The 17,620-nt window shown below is 51.2% G+C and overlaps 2 protein-coding genes across 7 annotated transcripts; both read right to left on the bottom strand.

The window, feature by feature from the left end:
* Positions 1-214: 214 nt before the first annotated feature.
* wdr62 (WD repeat domain 62) lies at positions 215-11,366 on the bottom strand. 4 transcript variants are annotated; one of them, XM_086216861.1, is made up of 34 exons: positions 11,050-11,366; positions 10,299-10,390; positions 10,108-10,170; positions 9,929-9,986; positions 9,689-9,856; positions 8,988-9,125; positions 8,729-8,911; positions 8,490-8,650; positions 8,241-8,415; positions 8,006-8,137; positions 7,686-7,849; positions 7,071-7,162; positions 6,840-6,965; positions 6,663-6,733; positions 6,466-6,593; positions 6,295-6,370; positions 5,504-5,615; positions 5,112-5,175; positions 4,885-4,995; positions 4,721-4,824; positions 4,426-4,484; positions 4,135-4,350; positions 3,950-4,014; positions 3,718-3,872; positions 3,474-3,587; positions 3,281-3,392; positions 3,119-3,197; positions 2,703-2,763; positions 2,369-2,488; positions 1,962-2,112; positions 1,651-1,877; positions 1,474-1,560; positions 1,295-1,389; positions 216-1,161 (listed from the first exon to the last, which is right to left on the bottom strand). In XM_086216861.1, the coding sequence occupies exons 1-34, from the start codon at positions 11,149-11,151 to the stop codon at positions 946-948; spliced, it is 4,077 nt and encodes a 1,358-aa protein (XP_086072987.1). In that variant the 5' UTR covers positions 11,152-11,366; the 3' UTR covers positions 216-945. The 4 variants fall into 4 exon arrangements, with proteins under 4 accessions (XP_086072986.1, XP_086072987.1, XP_086072985.1 ...); XM_086216860.1 differs by having other exon boundaries at positions 215-1,161; positions 1,295-1,560; positions 4,135-4,347; XM_086216859.1 differs by having other exon boundaries at positions 1,295-1,560.
* Positions 11,367-11,774: 408 nt separating this feature from the next.
* Positions 11,775-16,642, bottom strand: rffl (ring finger and FYVE-like domain containing E3 ubiquitin protein ligase). 3 transcript variants are annotated; one of them, XM_086216878.1, is made up of 7 exons: positions 16,434-16,642; positions 15,235-15,451; positions 14,689-14,886; positions 14,361-14,603; positions 14,035-14,239; positions 13,738-13,947; positions 11,775-13,667 (listed from the first exon to the last, which is right to left on the bottom strand). In XM_086216878.1, exons 2-6 carry the CDS (start codon positions 15,409-15,411, stop codon positions 13,763-13,765), a joined length of 1,008 nt encoding a protein of 335 aa, XP_086073004.1. In that variant the 5' UTR covers positions 15,412-15,451; positions 16,434-16,642; the 3' UTR covers positions 11,775-13,667; positions 13,738-13,762. The 3 variants fall into 3 exon arrangements, with proteins under 3 accessions (XP_086073004.1, XP_086073006.1, XP_086073005.1); XM_086216880.1 differs by lacking the exon at positions 16,434-16,642 and adding an exon at positions 16,133-16,366; XM_086216879.1 differs by lacking the exon at positions 16,434-16,642 and adding an exon at positions 15,612-16,065.
* Between the last annotated feature and the right edge of the window lie 978 nt (positions 16,643-17,620).

Here is a 17,620-nt window from a genome sequence, read left to right as displayed (position 1 = left end):
TCTCTCTATATATATACATACACACACATATATGTGTATATATACACATACATATATACACATACATATATGTTAAATTCTGTGTTCTCATATTATGTTTTTAGTTGCATATTCTCATAAAATAATGTGCTCTCATATTGTTATTCCTGCATGTATTGAAAGAAATATACCTCGACCACGTGATTGTTTATTTTATTTTGTTTTCTGTTGTGGAAATGCATTGTGGGTGATTTTTTTTTTTTTACTCGGAACGGAGCACATGCCATGGCTACTGATGTTTTTCCAGAGCTGTGATGAAACGAATAAAACCACAAAGAAACGGACCTACTGTGTGATAGTTCAGTAATATGGCAAATGAAAACTCAACAATATATATATATACACATATACACACATATATATATATACATATACACACATATATATATGTATACACACAATCTGGGAACAGCTGGTGGTACCACAGTACTCAGTACAAATGTCTAATTTACCTTCATTCCTTTTTTTAATCTACAGTTTCCTCCCATTCTTCGATACTCGGTTCACCTTTGTGTTTCGTCCAACCTGAACCCGTGACAGAAGCACGTCTGAGCATCTCGCCTGATGGCTTGGACGTTCAATTGGTGTCACTCGGCCAGGTGACTCTCACACTCAATCAGGCAAAACAAAATTATAAAAGGACGTGATGGCAGAACCTGGAACCAGAATATTCTGGTCTAAGTGAAGCCCCGCCCTCCAGGAAGTTTGGAGACAACCATCTTATTATTGTTACTCCTGTATTTTCCTTGACTCTCCTGTCACCCTGCCATGTTTCAGTGGGTAAAAATTCAAACGCAGCAAATAAAAAACTTGAAGATTTATTAAGAAACACATAAAACAGTTGGGGCATGGATCCTGGCGTCCATTCAGGTGCGTGAGTGGAACAGAAGTGACCTTAAAGTGAGTTCATATCCGGTTCAGTTTGTTCTGGGTCATCTGAACCAGCAGCTCTGAGTATCTCTCCAGCAGGGACGTTGTCCCGGCATCTTCAAGACTGCCGCCACGGCGCCGCCTGTCTGCCTGAAGCACTGCCCACAGTTCTGACTCCACTGCATCAAAAGCTTCCAGCAGGATGTTCATGTGCAGCCGCCGCTCGCTGCCGCCGCAGGACGACGCGCTGAGCTGAAACGAAGATCGGAAAAATGTCAAAACAGAAACTACCGAAGCTCAGAGACGTCCGACAGCACGTTTCTTTCTCGCGAGGAGCGACTTGGGGACACTTCAGGGCACACGGTGGTGGACGTGTCCGTCTCACCTGTCTGTACAGGTGGAGTGTTCGTCTCGCCGCCTGTCTCAGCTCGTTGGTGAGCTGCTGACACTGCTGCAGACTGACTGGCTCCTCCACGGCACCTGGACATAAACCACCCCCCAGATCCTCAGACAGCAGCGCTGCAGGTGACTGATCCCACGTGGAGAGGCAGGGCAGGCACGTACCTGTCTGAGGGGGGCGGAGCCTTTCTAACAGAGGAGAGGACGCAGTTGCGGCATCAGTGCACACCTGAGCTCCTGACATGTAACATTCTAAAATCAGAACAAGGACAAAAAAAGAAGACATCAGAACAAATGTGAGTCCAGAGACATTCCCAGTGTTCCCAGTATCCTCAGTACTACCAGTCTGGGTTCTGCCCTCAGCTCCTCCCAGTTGGTTCTGGCTGCTGATGTCAGTGGTGATGACATCTGGTGTGGGTGTAGTTGAGGGGGCAGGGCTGAGGATCAGGGTTTGATTGGTCAGAGTGTCCTCAATGCTGCTGACACTCCATGTCCTGGGTCCACCTGGTGATCTCACCTCAGTGGGCGTGGCCAACAACGGGCACTTTGCTGCAGGTACCTGAGTTATACTGAGCAGAGGAACCACGGGGAGCGTCTGGTTACATTCTTGTTCTCTGGTGGCAGCAGCAGCAAGAAGATGGATCATGTGCTACCTGCTGGTCTGGTCCAGATCCATATCCCCATCCTCCTGTGACAAAGTGGGCGGGTCCTGGCTCACCTTGGCTCTGGAGCTGGCAGTAGTTCCCTGGTAACTGAGCCCTGGCGCCCCCTGCTGGACCTCTCGTGGCATCCTAGAGGTGTTTTCTGGCGGTGAGACCGATAAAGAACGTAGACTCAATGTTTGTTTGCTCTCGTGTCCCTGTCAAACCTCTGATCCGGATCATGTGACGCTACTGCCGCCACACGGACCGTTAGGCTGCTACCCACCTGAGCAGCAACCGACTCCCCCAGTGACCCTGAGTGAAGAGAAACCTGCCCCCAGTTTGACCTCTAACCGTAAGATGTGATGAGAAAAGAACAAAACCAGCTGAACCCAAACACCCAGGTGACACACACACACCTCCCAGCGTCTGTCTGCATTGGACGAGCACTGCTGTGTGACGTCGGCGTGGTGGGTGGTGAGGCGGTCGATGGTGGCTCATAGCCACTCTGTGACGGACGACAGATCGGCTGTCTCTCACTGGGATCACACACACACACACATACACACACACATACACACACACACGCGCAGGTGCAGCTTCAAACATCTTCAGAATCAAAAGTTTTCATCACTTTCACCTGGCTGACAAATCAAATCATGGCCGAACCAATCAGCCGATGATGTCACTCATTAAAAAGACCCCTCAACCACAGTGGAACCAGTGTGACGGGGTTCTCTCAGGATGACTCACCGCTCTGTTCTTTGTTCGTTGACTCGTTGGAAGTGATGTCGCTGCCAGACACTGAGTGAACCTGAAAAGATACGCAAACAGGAAGAGTGGGTGGTTCCCTTCTCACTGGATCATATCACCATGGTAACCATGGAGGAATGGAGCACATCAAAGATCCTTCAAAGGTCCAGCAAGCGCTCAAGGATTTGTGTCAAAGTAAAACTTCTTAGGTCAGAGGTACCTCATAGGTCAGAGGTACCTCAACCTGTTTGAGTGCTAGACACTAATACTACTCCGATTATTAGTGTAGTGTATATCACCACGGTAACAGCGGGCTCCACATCACCACGGTAACATGCAGCAGATTAAACCTGCTTGGCAGCAACACGGTGAAAAGCCTCAGACCAACCAGGTGACTTTCAGGCATGTTTGTGTACCAGTGTGTTCCCAAGGCAGCTTTCCTCTGAGACCCTGGACAGGATGGAGGCAGGAGGCGGAGCTCGGCTTGGCCACGCCCTAAAACAATCAACAGTTGTTGCTAAGAAGACGAGCTTGGTAGAGATCGTGAACAGGCGATGGTGTGTAGGACATGAACCCACCTGACTCGTTCCTGGAAGCGGGACAGGAAGCGGGTGGAGATGCTGAGTCGTGGGTTCAGGAAGTTTTTTTCCTCCGGAGGCTGCAGGCCCCCTAGGTCAGTGTCAAACTTCTCTGAAAGGTCAAAGGTCACAGATGCGTCAGCTTGCAGGTAAGGACACAGATGGTCTGATGAGCGGCGAGGGGAAGCGGTACCGTCAGTCAAACCGTGGGACAGTGTATCGAAGTGGTTCTGCAGAGAGTTTCGGTCCTCGTCCTCCTCCAGACCTGAACTGCCCACCGAGCTGCTCTGACTCAGCGAGTCCGTGTCTGTCACGAGAGAAGCACGCCACTGTTGTGACCACGAGAGAAACCGTGCCATTGCCAACAGTCAGTGCTGTTGATCAGTACTTCAAAAGGCAAATTTTTCAGGTGAGGTGCCACCTCAGGTGTTACCGACCCGCGTCCTGCTGCGGCTCCAGACTCCCTGCTGACCCCTCTGAGCAGGCAGAATCTGGACTCAGGTGACTGTGCCACATGGGCTCCACCTCCTGACCTCCAACTTCCTTCAGGCCTGGACATGGAGGCCTGTTGGTCGCCTGAACATCAAACTCCCTGAAAGCAGAGACTCAACATTCAGCAGTTGGTTTGACACACCCCCCCCCCGCCCGATGATGCGAGCGTGACCTCACCTTTTGCTGGTGTCGTTAGACTGGAGGATGTAGCTGCTCGCACCTTCACCTGCGGTCTGGAGCACCTGCACAACACACTCACGTCAGCTGACTCATCGTGACCCTCCCACCCGCGTCCCCGCAGACTCTGGACTGAGGATGAGCGTCGTTCTCATCTTCCTCCCCTCCCCTCTCCTCTTCCTCACCTCCTCATCTCCCAGCAGGCTCTCCAGACTCTGAGGATGAAAGTAGTCCTCGTCTTCCTCCCCGTGCTCCTCTTCCTCAAGATTCTTGGTGGGACTTGGTGAGCAGTGCGAGCAGATGGTCAGAGGATTCAGTTGCTCCGCCCACCGACCCCGCCCCTGCCGAGGCTCGAGGTCTGTGTCTGATTGAATGCTGGAGGAGGGTCTGTCCTGCCCCTGCTGAACACAGGATGAACGCCACCCATCAACAGACCACTGATGAGTCGATGGATTGAATACTGATGAACTACTGACCAGTTTCCTGAACCACAGCGGCAGTTTCCCGTTGGTCTGAAGCTGCGGCGTGTCTGCAACTACAACGACATCATCGGTCAGCTGGTGTGTTCAAACATCCCATGACTTCAATGTGACATCATCCGTTCCTTGTGCTCGTGTTGCAGAGAACGTGGACGTGTCAGACTCATCGCAGCGATACAACTGCTAGCAGATGAGCAACGCTAACATTAGCAACTGCTGTAACAAACGAGCTTCATTGTCGTCCGACAGGCAGGCTCTCGTCAGGAAACAGAACCGACTCAGGCCTCCTCACCGTTGGCGTCCGGTCTGGCTGGCGTCCTGAGCTCACACGCCTCGTCCTCCTCTTCCTCCATGAGAGGCAGCTGAGATGAAGGTCCGGTGATGAAGGTTTCCCTCCTGAAACAAACATGAAGGTGAGCTGACTGAAGCTACCCACATGACCTGCTGACATCTCACCTGATCTGTCTGCTGCTGCAGGCGGCGGGAGCAGTCGTCAGCCTCCTGAGGCCCCTCCTCTTCCTCATGGTGCTGGTCATGTGAGCATCCAGACGCCACACAAACACGCAGCTGCACACGAGAACACCACACGTGTCGCTGAGTCGGATTTGCTGACCTAATCAAAAGTCTTCACTAAGCATGACGTCAGATGATCGTGGCGAGGACGCCCAGGGGTGATTGGTTACCTGTCTCCTGACACGGTGATCAGGTGTCTGCAGTCGTGACTGAACCTCATACAGGTGACGATCTCTGAGGAGACATCAGACGTGCATTACCCTCTAGCGTCACGCCACACTCACGGCGGAGCACCCACCACCCAAGTCAAGAACAATTTCAAACGTGGATCAGAACTCCATTCAGAAAACCTGCATTTGATGTCGTTGTCATGGAAACAGACCTGCTCAGCCACAAATAAAGTCTTTGTCCAAAACACCATCTTGATGTCGTTCATTCAGCATCACTCTGATACGTTTGATACGATTAAATCAGTGAAATCTAGGTTGACGTTGTCATGGCGACTCTCAGGCTCAGAGGGGATGGTGGCAGCGGTGGTTACAGGTGCGCCGAGTTCCCTTACCTGAGTGTCCAAAGAGGGTGGCCACACACTCCCCGGACTCATAGTCAAAGATGGCGATGTTTTTATCAGAGCAGCTGGTGGCCAAGTAGGAGCCTGACGGGTCCATGTGGACCTGTAGACATCAGCCAATCACAGCAGAGGACAGAGGTCAGGAAATTAAAACATGAATAACCGTCTTACCTGAGACCAGCAGCTCCACATCGACCGCTCAAAACCCCCACCCCCTGATCAACGACCCCCACCACCTGATCAACGACCCCCACCCCCTGATCACAGCCCCCACCCCCTGATCACAGCCCCCACCCCCTGATCACAGCCCCCACCCCCTGATCACGACCCCCACCCCCTGATCACGACCCCCACCCCCTGATCACGACCCCCACCACCTGATCAACAGTTGACCACCAACCCTAAGACATAAGGAGCAGTAACAATAACAGGATGCTAACGTGATCGGAGCCGTTGACTCTCTCTTTAGCTCACAGTAGCATCACTTGCTAGTTAGCTAACAGACAACCAGGAGTCAGGCCAAGCAGGTGTGTGTGTGTGTGTGTGTGTGTGTGTGTGTGTGCGCCCCTCATTTCTGTTTCTATAAAATCATAAAAAAGAACAATGAAAAATGCTGTAAGATGAATTATACACTGCCTAATAATAATAATTTATTGTTTACATTTCAATAAATTAACTAATTATTATAATTATTATTATTATTGTTATAATAATGAATGACAGCTGAACATTCACATACAGGTCACAGCACCGAAGAATCAATACCTGATAATCAATCCTACCTTCAGCAGAGCTCCTTCCTCACTGGATGAACCTTTCAAACACTTCTTCATCTTCCCTGTCACCACATCGTACACCCTACACACACACACACACACACACACACACACACACACACAGGGTCAGAACTACATCTCCCATGAGCGGCAGCTGCACGTCACTCTGGTTTTTACCGAACGTTTCTGTCCTGACAGGCGACAGTAACGTGCATCTTTGAGGAGTCCAGGTCCATGTCGTACAGCGTCGTCTTCTCCACCACGTGGTGAGTCCTACAGAAGGACACGCCCTCCGGCGCCACCACCTGAAACGCACACATGGTCATTGGGTGTGTGCATCTCAAGCGAGTCCTCAGTGTGTCTAACGGGTCTACCTGCTCTGCAGTCTGGAAGTAGATGCTCTTGTCGGCGCCACAGCTCACCATCCGCACCTCAGGACTCTCACCTGCAAGTGGGGGACACAGTTAGATAGAGGTTACCGCTGCCGTCAGAGACAGGTGCTGCCAGGGTTGTGTCCAGGTACCGGTGAGGCCCAGGTGTGTACATGTCACCTGCAAACTTGACGGCAGTGATTGAGGCGGAGTGGTGGTTGAGGGTTTGTTCCAGACCGTAGTTCTTCTCCAGGTTGAAGACATGGATGAGTCGATCTCTGCTGGCCGACGCCAACAGCTTCATACCTGAACGAGAAGGGCCTCCATCAGTGTCTCCACCTGATCGAATGATGACACTGACTGATCTGGGGTCAGAGGACTGGCCAGGGGCCCTTTGACCTGAGGACATACCAGTGGAGGTGGGGGAGAACTCCAGACACAGGACCTCCGAGTCATGAGCCTCAATCTTCACCAGCTCATCCAGAAACTCCAGACCAAAGATCCTGCAGATCACATGACGTCATCCACTCCTCCACCACACGCCAGCCACGACGTCATCCACTCCACCACACACACGCCGGCCGTGACGTCATCCACTCCTCCACCACACGCCGGCCACGACGTCATCCACTCCTCCACCACACGCCGGCCACGACGTCATCCACTCCACCACACACACGCCGGCCGCGACGTCATCCACTCCACCACACACACGCCGGCCGTGACGTCATCCACTCCACCACACACACGCCGGCCGCGACATCATCCACTCCACCACACACACGCCAGCCGCGACGTCATCCACTCCTCCACACACACGCCTGCCGCGACGTCATCCACTCCTCCACCACATGCCGGCCATGACGTCATCCACTCCACCACCACACGCCGGCCGCGACGTCATCCACTCCACCACCACACGCCGGCCGTGACGTCATCCACTCCACCACCACACGCCGGCCGTGACGTCATCCACTCCACCACCACTAATAACACTGATTCATGCGTTTCCTGTGATTGTCTCACCGCAGGTTTCCGCTTCGATCTCCGGCCGCCAGATGTCGCCCATCAGGACTGATGGCCAGCACTCTGATCCCAGCCTTCCCGTCAGCGCCGGCAGTCTCCACCCGCTCACCCTCCGCCTGCAGGTGCTGTGTGTCCTCACCCATGTACACGATCCTCAGCAGGTCCTGACAGAGAGAGAGTCAGGTACTGCTACGGATGGAGGAGATAATTTGTGTGGACTGAGCTCGGTAAGTGAAGGTGGTGCCTCTTGTGGGTGGAGTTAATGTGTAAATGAAGTCACTCATGTGGGTGGAGTTAAGCGACGGGTGTGGGAGCCTCACGTTGCTGTAGAAGTTTCCATGTCCTGCGGGGGTGCTGGGGTTCCACAGTCTGATGGTGTTGTCAGAGGAGCAGGTGAGGAAGGAGGACGGGGGGAGACAAGCCTGAGACGGGTCGCACAGATCTGGATACACCTGAGGACCCGAGACCCGCCGTCAAACACACCTGGACGCCTTCATCGTTGTATGCAGTACCGCCTTACACCAGTACTAGAACTCGTAGCAGTGTGGTACTTGCCTGCAGGCTCCACACACAGCTGCTGTGGTACAATGCAGAGTAAAGCTTCCTGACATTCCTCACGTCTCTGACGTCCCAAACATAAACGCTGTGGTCGTTATACACGCAGGTCAGGCGTCTGGCAGTGGGGTCAAAGGTCAGGGCCAGGGTGTCAGGGTATTGAGCTCCAGGGGTGCTATGGAAAAACAAACACACCGTGGTTGGTCGAGGTACTGGTAGGTGATATGCAGGTGGGCGTGTCGCTCCCACCTGGGCTGTGGGCTCCGTGTCAGGTCGACCCCCAGACGGTGAGGTCGCTGAAGGGTGGCGATGTACTGCAGGTTAGACGGCCCAAACACTCGGACCACACCGTCAGCACAGCCGCAGAAGACCAAGTCCTCACTGACCGCGAGACAGCTCGCCGACGTTGTCTGACAACATCAGTGACATCAACTTCAACCACAACAGCAGCAGCAGCAACACTGACATCATCAGATGCGACCTCTGACCTTCAGGTCGACCCAGGCCTCCAGATGCCGCCTGCTGTTGAACAGACAGAGCAGAGCAGAGCTGGTGATGCAGTAGGTACTGGACGCCATGAGGCCACGCCCACAAGCCACTCCACTGAAGACGCAGTTCTTATGGTCGCCTAGCAACCCTGAGCGACCAATCAGAGGCACTGTGCTGTTCACCTTCAGAGGACAAATAAAGACCTTTCAGAATCACATGTCACAGACAGCGACGAGCCGCGATTCACCGGCCAGTTACCCGCCGTTCTTTGGAGGCGTCCAGGTACCAGAACTTGACGTGTCTGTTGCCAGCGGTTACGAAGTAACTGTTGTCTTGGGAGAAGGAGACTGAGGCCACTCGACTGGACACTTTGTTGGAGGCAATGACTGAGCCCTTCTACACACACAAACACACACACACACACACACACACACACACACACACACACAGGAAACACAACTTGGTGCTTGTCCTCTCTTTGAGGTTACTGTCATAAACTCTTTCTGTTATGTAACAAATCATCATTTTCACTTCTGTGTTTATTTTTCAAACATCATTTCTCCAAACTGAAGAAGCAATTATTTTAACTGTTTTAATAAACCCTAATTGTCGTTCACTCATCTGGACCACATCCAGCAACTGAGACAAGAAAGAAGTCCGTGTTGACGGCAAAAATCTTGGAATTCCAGAATATTTGATCTGGAAAACAAACCGTTTGGGTCCAGTTGGTCAGTTTCAGTTTCAGCTGCTGTCGTACAGCAGGTGGACAGGAGGGGCCACGAGCAGGACTCTGTACAGGGGGGGTCCAGCACGTGGGGGCCTCAGACCGTCTCCTTCCTCTCTGGTTGGTTCTTGTCCAGTTCTGCATCGTTCTAGTGTCCCACGAGTGGCAGCAGGAGGTGAGCCTGTGCGCGCGCATGTGTGTGTGTGTGTGTGTGTGTGTGCATGTGCGCTCTCACCCTCCAGTCCCACACGCTGACAGTCATGTCGTGTTGGTAACCCACGGAAACGATGTAGCAGCTGTTGGGGGAAAACGCCACACAGGAAACTCCGTATTTGTGACTCTGAACTTCAGCCACCTGACCTCCGCCCACCTCCCAGACTCGCACGCATGGCATGTGGCCGCTCTGAAACACAAACACACACTCGACTGTGAGGTCATGTGACACCCCCCCCCCATACTCAGGTGCTCCTCTTACCTCGCCAGTGACCAGGTGCTTTCCATCATGAGAGAACGCCAACGCGCTGAAAGGCTTTCTGAAAACAAACAACAATAACAAAAAAACCATCATTACTCACTCATGTTGGTTGCCGTGACAACCCACTTTTATCACATGACCTCAAATCACCTGGGAGATTGAATGAATGTGAGATTTACCTGGACGAGTTGATAATGTGAGTCTCTCGGTTCTTCAGTGGGTGCAGCAGCACAATGACACACCTGAAACACCACACACACACACACACACACACACACACACACACACACACACACACACACGTCAGCAGCTGCTCCATTTTGGGGTTGTGGTGCCTTCATGCAGGTGTGTCAGAGGACGCAAGACTTACCCTGCAGGATAGGCAATCAGTCCAGTGTTAGGGTCAGAGGTCAAACCACTGCTACTGAGAGCACTGATACCTAGAACCTTCTCCAGACTAACCTGCACACACACACACACACACACACACACACGCACACACACCTTCCTCAGCATTACAGTACACAACAGCAACTGCTGCCAAAGCAAATGGACCAGAGTAGCAAACCAGCATCTCCAATGACAGATGGTCACATGACCGATGGATGGTGATCAATCCTGAGGATCAATGAGTTTGATCACCTTCGATCCTGAGGGTTGGGCCCTCTGGCAGCTGCAGCAGCATTTCCTCTCCAAATCTGATGCATCTTATAGATGGGCAACTGATGATGCCGTGACCTCGTGACCCCTCAGAGTCACATGACCTTAACGCCAGGTAAACCATCTGGTCACATGTCCCGAGACTGTGACACGTCAGCTGGAGTTTATCATTTTGGCAAATTAATTAGAATATTAATTAGAAATTGCATTGATTACGTTGATTGCTTTACGAAGCTGACATCAGCAAGGCTTGAAGTAGCTGTTCCGTCACCTTGCGTTTACGTTTCGGTATTTTCACTTAAAAGGTTCGACGGTGGGAGGAAGAGAACTGCAGGCGAGTGTTTACATTTATCTTTTAACTTTATTTAGTCCACAGGTCACTTGTCGAGTCCCTCAGTGTTAACTTAAGCCAACGGGACGAGGCGCTCTCGGTTAGCCGTGTCAGCATCGGACGGACTCACCCGGCTCCCGGACACCTTCTGCCGGTTTTGTCGGCTCTTCCTCCGCGCTGCTGGCTTCTTGTTTGCGGGGTTCAGTGTACCGCCGTCCGCTCCCTCCGCCATGACACCCGCGTCACTTTAAAACTTTAAAAACAAATGAACTCAACTTGTGTTTTTTTTAAACAAAGTGACAAACGGAGCCGTTCTGACTGGGATAGCAGGCGTCGTTTGTCCCGGGCGTCGTGTTGTAGAAGAACTGTAATTAGCTTAGCTTCAGGCTACGAGTCGCAGACTGAAACCCGACACTCTTCTGCTTCTGTCTGCGCCGGGACGCTCGTTCAAACTAAGCCCCGCCCCCTGAGCAATTACAAGCCAATATACAACTGAAGGGGAAGCCCTCGTCACAAAAAGGACCAATGGGCCGGCAGATACGCGCCCTCAACAACCAATGGAGAGCAGAGGACAGTCGGGGTTCCGCCTCCAACATCGACCGAGCCGATCAGGTTTAATTTGAAATGTTCTTGTCCGTCCAAAGCTCTCGGAAGTACCGTGTACTGCTGTGTTCTTGTTGGTGTTCATTTGAGAGAAAAAAAGTGTTAAAAAAAGTCATCGTAAAAGTTTGTACCATATTCTCCCTCAGCACAAACACTGGTGGGTGTCTGGCTCCGAAGTTGAACTGAAACCGGATCTTTTCCAGTTGTCTATTAGAAACTGAAGTTAATAAAAACACACACAAGAAACCCAACTGAGAAAATCAATTTTATTCCAAAATAATTCAGCAAGGTTCACTCAGAAAAATAGTTTTTAAAGCATTTGCTTGTTAACAAAAGGCTGCCACATTAGCTTCCACGCTACGATGCTAACACGCTAAAGAACACGTTGAGTTTCCTGTTGTCAGTAGTTTGATCCTTTAAACTACAGCAGGAGTTGGACATGATCCTGATGCTCCATTGGAGAATAAGAGATGCGTTTAGACACCGTTACACAAGCCCTAGCACAACAATCACATCTGACCTCACTGCAAGGAAAAAAAACAACCTCAGGACGCCATCCACACTCACAAACACACACGAGACGCTGGACATGTTTGCAGGTTAGTGAATAAGACCGATGACATCACTGGTGAACAAGGCTGCAGTGGTGAATTGGTTCACAGTAAAAAGAAAAACTGCTTTTTTGTCCTTGAGGGTCATCGGCAATGTAATTTCAAAACCACGTTAAATAATCACAAACAACGATGAACGATGCTAAATCTCTGCAGACAGAAAACTAGTGTGCTGGTGTCATGAAGGTCAATGTCGTGGTTAATAACCACACTAATAATAAGCCTCATGTTCTCAGAGATGTTATTGTACCGCTGGTGTTAATAACCCTCCTGAGCATGTGGCGTCCCTCAGGGAGGCGTCCTGGGGCCGCTGACATTTGCAGGGTTTCTACATTTTGGTCTTTCAGCTGTGAGAATGTTAGAAAATTTAAATCTTATCAGTTTATTTAACAGATTAAAGGCTGTGGTGCAGTTTCAGAACAGAGGTCTTCCACGCTGACCTGGTTTAGTTTGGTTCCAGATTGTCCATTTGACCTCCAACAGTCACAGACAAGGTCAATTTATGGACTCGATGTCATCACCGTTGAATCGTAATTCAATGGAATCTAACAGTTTTTAATCCTTTTAACTGTACAATATCAAATTCCCAGATTGAAAACCCCCACATCATCTTAGCTTAGCTCAGCGCAAAAACTGGCCCAAGCTAAAATGAGAGGTTTGTCTGTTCTGGTTCCTCAGCTTGTTTATAAACACAAAATTCCAACGTTCCCACGGTAACAGGTTTGTTTATCTGTGTAACTTTGCTGTGTGTGAGCAAAAATGTTTTCATGAAGCTCCGCTGTGGCTCTTTAAAATGAACTCAAGGTCAAATGACTGGCTGAGGAGCAGAGAACCACAGAGGTTCTCTAACTGGGGCCCGTGTACTCCCAGGGGCCCCTGAGGGATTTAAAGGGGTCCAAACTGGGGAGAGGAATTGAAAAGCTTGTGAAGCTGATCTGCTCTCATTCAGGGTCTGGTCTAAAAAGATCTGCGCCACCAGCAGTCATGTGACCTGGAAGAACATGTTCCGTCTCAGGTGAACCTGGGTGGTCCGTTCAAATCCCAGCAGCATGGAGACACGGGTGGGATATGTTTAGTTAAAAACTGTGTAAACAAACAATCTGTCAGAGCAACATTCAGCAGACTGACGACAGGTGCAGGTCACCTCGGGCAGCGGCCATGTCGGGTGTTTAATCACATGACCTGAAGGCGGTTTCCCTGAAGGAGTCTCAGCTAGCAGGTTGATCATCAGGACAAGTTCTGTCTGATACCATGTGTTCAATTCCCGCCATGATATGATCCTTGAACAGGCTGTAAACAGATCCCGGGCTGTAATCACCCCCCCACGTGTCTTTGGTCAAGCTGCACCCTCCAGTGGCCCGATGGCCTGTGACAATAAAGTTGCATTTGAAACTGGAGGTGTGCTACGCCACTGAAGGCACTATGAGTCTTCGTCCCGGGTCAAAGGTCAAAGCTACATTCACGCTGTCATTTTTTCTGAGACACTACAAAATAAAAGCATCCCAGAGTTTTAGTATGTAAGAGACAGTCTGACCTGAGACACAAGGAGAGACATCAGTCACCTGGTTCACATGGGCCCGAGGCCACGATGGGTTCTGGTTTACCTGGCGTCCGGTGGTTCAGATGCGTTCAGGACCGGAAAACGTGGACAGCTCGGATGACGTACTGGCGGCAGATGGGACACTCGTGCATCCTCTTCCCACACTTGGTGCAGGTGATCATGTGACCACATTCCAGCAAGACACAGTCAATGGGTGAGTCCATGCAGATCCTGCACAGGTTCTCCTCCAGACCCGCACTGCCGCCCTCAGCCTCTAGAGGGGGATGGGCATGTACAACGGCATGTCAGCGACATCATAGCAAATTCCAACTGGCTTGGACGTGGGACAACTGGGACTCACCCAGCAGGGTCTGCTGGTCCTGGTACAGCCGGCCCACCCGCTCCATCAGCTCCCACTTCTCACAGCAGCCTTTGTAGTTGACGAAGTTCCTGGCAAGGATCTCCTTCAGCTGGCGGACGCTGAGCGCCTCGATGTCATCCACGCAGCTCAGGTCAGACAGTGACGCCCGTCGGCCCGGCGCCAGCACCTCCTCCGAATCCCAGACCTGAACGGGACAAAAACAGCTCATGTCTGTCAGGAGACTTCAGCTGGAAGACGAGCACTTGCATTGCCCTGCTGACATCATCGCGGTTAGATGGTTCTCAGGAACCCCTGATCTGGTTCACCTGGTCTTCATCTGCAGTCTCTCCATCTGCTGGGGTTTCCTCTGGAGTCAAGGTTGCCGCTTCCGGCTGTACAGTGGGGGGGTCAGGGGTAATGGCCGAGGTCTCAGGGGGGGTGGCAGGGAGGTCCGGTGTGGTGGCGGGGGGGTCAGGGGTCTCAGAGGGAGGGTCGGGAGTCGGGGTCTCAGGGGTGAAGCTGCTGGATGGTGACGGCTGCTGGCTGAGGACCAGCTCCACCAACTCCTCCTGCAGGACAAAACACAGATGACAGGGGTCAGGGGTCAGGATGGTCATCATTAATATCACCCTCAGATCCTTAAGCATCTCCTACCTTCTCCCTGCACAGGTGAGTGGAGACCTCGTGCAGGTGCAGGTAATCCCTGAGCTCCTTCACCTTCAGCTTCATAAGCTCCGCCCGCTCCAACAAGTTGCCATAGAAACGTTGACAGGTGTGGCACAGACGTGGGCGGGGCTCCATCTGGGCGGAACAGCGGCTGCAGTAGTTTTTCTTACAATCAACACAGACGTGCTGGTAGACAGGTGAGAGAGACCTGAATGTCACCTGGCCTGTCAATCATGTCCAGCTGCCCCCCCCCCCCGCAACACCACACTTCCAACAACAACAACAACAACATACATAATTAAACATAAATACATAAATAAGGAGCCAGCAGTCGCTGCGATGGCTCTGGAGATGGCGGCGCCTCAATGTGACATCACAGCCAGTCGCTGGCGATGGTCAGTCGGTCATTGGTGAACCTGACATCCCACATATTGGTGTCAGTTTTCAGGTAAATTGCACACCTGGTGATGCACACTGGAATAGTTAAACACTCAGCGAGCTGGAAAATCCTCCGTGACTCAAACCTTCAGTTACCTTCTTGGCGGGTGTGTCGAAGCGCCCCCCGCAGGCCTTACAGGTGTGCTCTGATGGTGGTGACGGTTGGCTGCTGAAGGCAGAGTTCGTGTAAGACTGATGGCGCTGCTCTGCGCCGCCCGACCCATCCGCATCAGCCGAGTCCATACAGAACCAGTTACAGCAGGACGCCCACATCCTTGCTGGTGACCACGGTGATGACCTTTGAGGGGTCAAGCTGCAACACAGTGAAATCACGTGAGTGAAGCCGACAATGACTCGGCAAACATTTCTCATCAAACTTCTTCCCTGCAATTCGCGAATGTTTCCACTCGCAGACGTTTCTCTCAGCGGAATGTGACGTCACCACAGCTGACACGTTTGCGTTCGGGACTCACGTTGATGATTAAGAGAGCAAAAACAGTTGTTCGAGGTGCAGAACCGCATCGCCGGATCACTTTTCACCCAACTAACGAGACTGGAACTCGACCCGGGTGACTCGGTGCCTTCATGGATCGGAACAGTTTCCAAGTCTCTGGGGGGGCAGGTGTTGACCCGCCAGCTGGACCGCGTCCACTTGAGCACAATTCCAGTCCTCATCTGATACTGTCTGTTGTTACTCGAGCTCGAAATGCTGGACTTCAACTTAGTTCGTGAAGTTGCTCGACAACACGACGCCTCGACCGCCTGGAAACCATGGAAGCACTTCCTCCTTGTGGAGACTGACGTCAGCCAAACTACGTTGTAAAAAAGGCAGTGTTTCCGATTCTGCCTCGTTAAAAGTCGTTTATACAAGTAAATACATGTCTCAAATGCACCTCCATGCATCACCGGCGTCTCCTCTTGTTTCCGGCATAAACGACATTTAAATTACACACAGTGACGTGACGGTTGTTGACTAGCTTCACTCGAGACCAACCTCCATCCCTCGCGTCGCTTCCGTGGTTCAGTCGGAGTTGCCGTTAAACCCCAACCGATCCGTTCATCTGGTTAAAAACACGCCGGTGTGTCTCGGCTCGGAGGCACCCGTTAAACGGGGAAGTCTTTGTTAAACTGGACAATGTCTTACGGGTGTCTGGAAAGTCCCCGGTACCGCTGGCAGGCTAGATGCTAGGCTAGCAGTAAGCTAGTTATGAAGTGGATTTAAGTTTACAGGAAGTAGAAAAGTTAAACAGACTCGAGACACAAAGTCAACAGGTCGACGCGACGAGTGGTCTTACCTGCTCAGGACAGCGCTGGTGCGGCTAGCCGGTAGCTAGCAGTTAGCTCCCCACCGACGAGCCACGGCTAGTCAACAAACACTAACTAGTCTTCTCAGCGGACAGGTGTCAAGTGATCCGCATGACGTCAGCGGGTCGGCGTGAAGTCGAACCGAAGAAACCAAACAAAAGAAAACTAAAGAGGACTGATGACGACACAAGCAGGAAGTTCGGCCACGCACGCACGCGTGCACGCACGCACTCCCAGGCATGCGCGAGCATGTACCATCCCAACTTCAACTTGTTGACCTTTTTTGGGGCGATTTGACTCGTCACAGCTCCATCACTTAGTAAATTAATAAGTTCAACTGATTTTCATACAAAAACAGGAGCCAGGTTTGGTTCCCCAGAATCTCACCTGTATTTACCTGAGAGAAGTGGCACATTTAAGCTGTCAGGAACAACCAGAGGTCAGGATGGTGGCCATCTGCTTCGACCAGGACTTGGAGGACCATAAGGGTCCTTGCACTTCGTGTTGAGAACCTCATTTCATTACAGAACCAGTTAGAATTCCCAATGGTCAACTTGGAAATTCCAATTTAAGAGGTCCACTGGAGTGTCGCGGTAGTTCACCGAGGCACTGAAGCTGACTCTGCTCCTCTTTGTGCTGTGGTAGAATCAGTCAGAGGGTCCCAGACCCAGCACTTAGTGACTATGTAGCACCAACTGGGTTGTGTGATGTTGTATGTTTGTTATATTTAAAAAAAAAAAAAAAGTGGGGGGGCAACACTTCTTCTGCCACTAGATGGCAGCACCTGTGACCAAATCACAACTGAAGCACTTTGGCGCTTCCTATGGACTTTTCCTTAATTAAGTCTGAATTCTTGCTTGTGTTGTACGTCGCTTTGGACAAAAGCGTCTGCTAAATGAAATTGTAGAATTGTAGGATTGTAGTTAGCATGCTAATCCGACGGCTGAGGCAAAGCTAATGGGAGCTACGTTAGCTTGCACAGTAGCTGTAGCTTGGATGTCACAGCTGACAGGAAGCCGATATGCATGGATTTATTGGCTTAATCAATTTGATCTCGTCTTTTTTTCGAACTACACTTATTTACCTTTTGACTCGAGTATTTTTAAACTTTATTCCTGGTTTAAATGATACAGTACACACAGAAATGTTGATAAAAGCCTTCTGGACCAAGAATCAA

This window comes from Aulostomus chinensis, chromosome 10 (genome assembly GCF_037954235.1).
Source record: "Aulostomus chinensis isolate RoL2024-O1b breed Wild chromosome 10, RoL_Achi_v1.0, whole genome shotgun sequence".
Lineage (NCBI taxonomy): Eukaryota > Metazoa > Chordata > Actinopteri > Syngnathiformes > Aulostomidae > Aulostomus > Aulostomus chinensis.
This window is presented reverse-complemented; position numbering and strand designations above follow the sequence as displayed.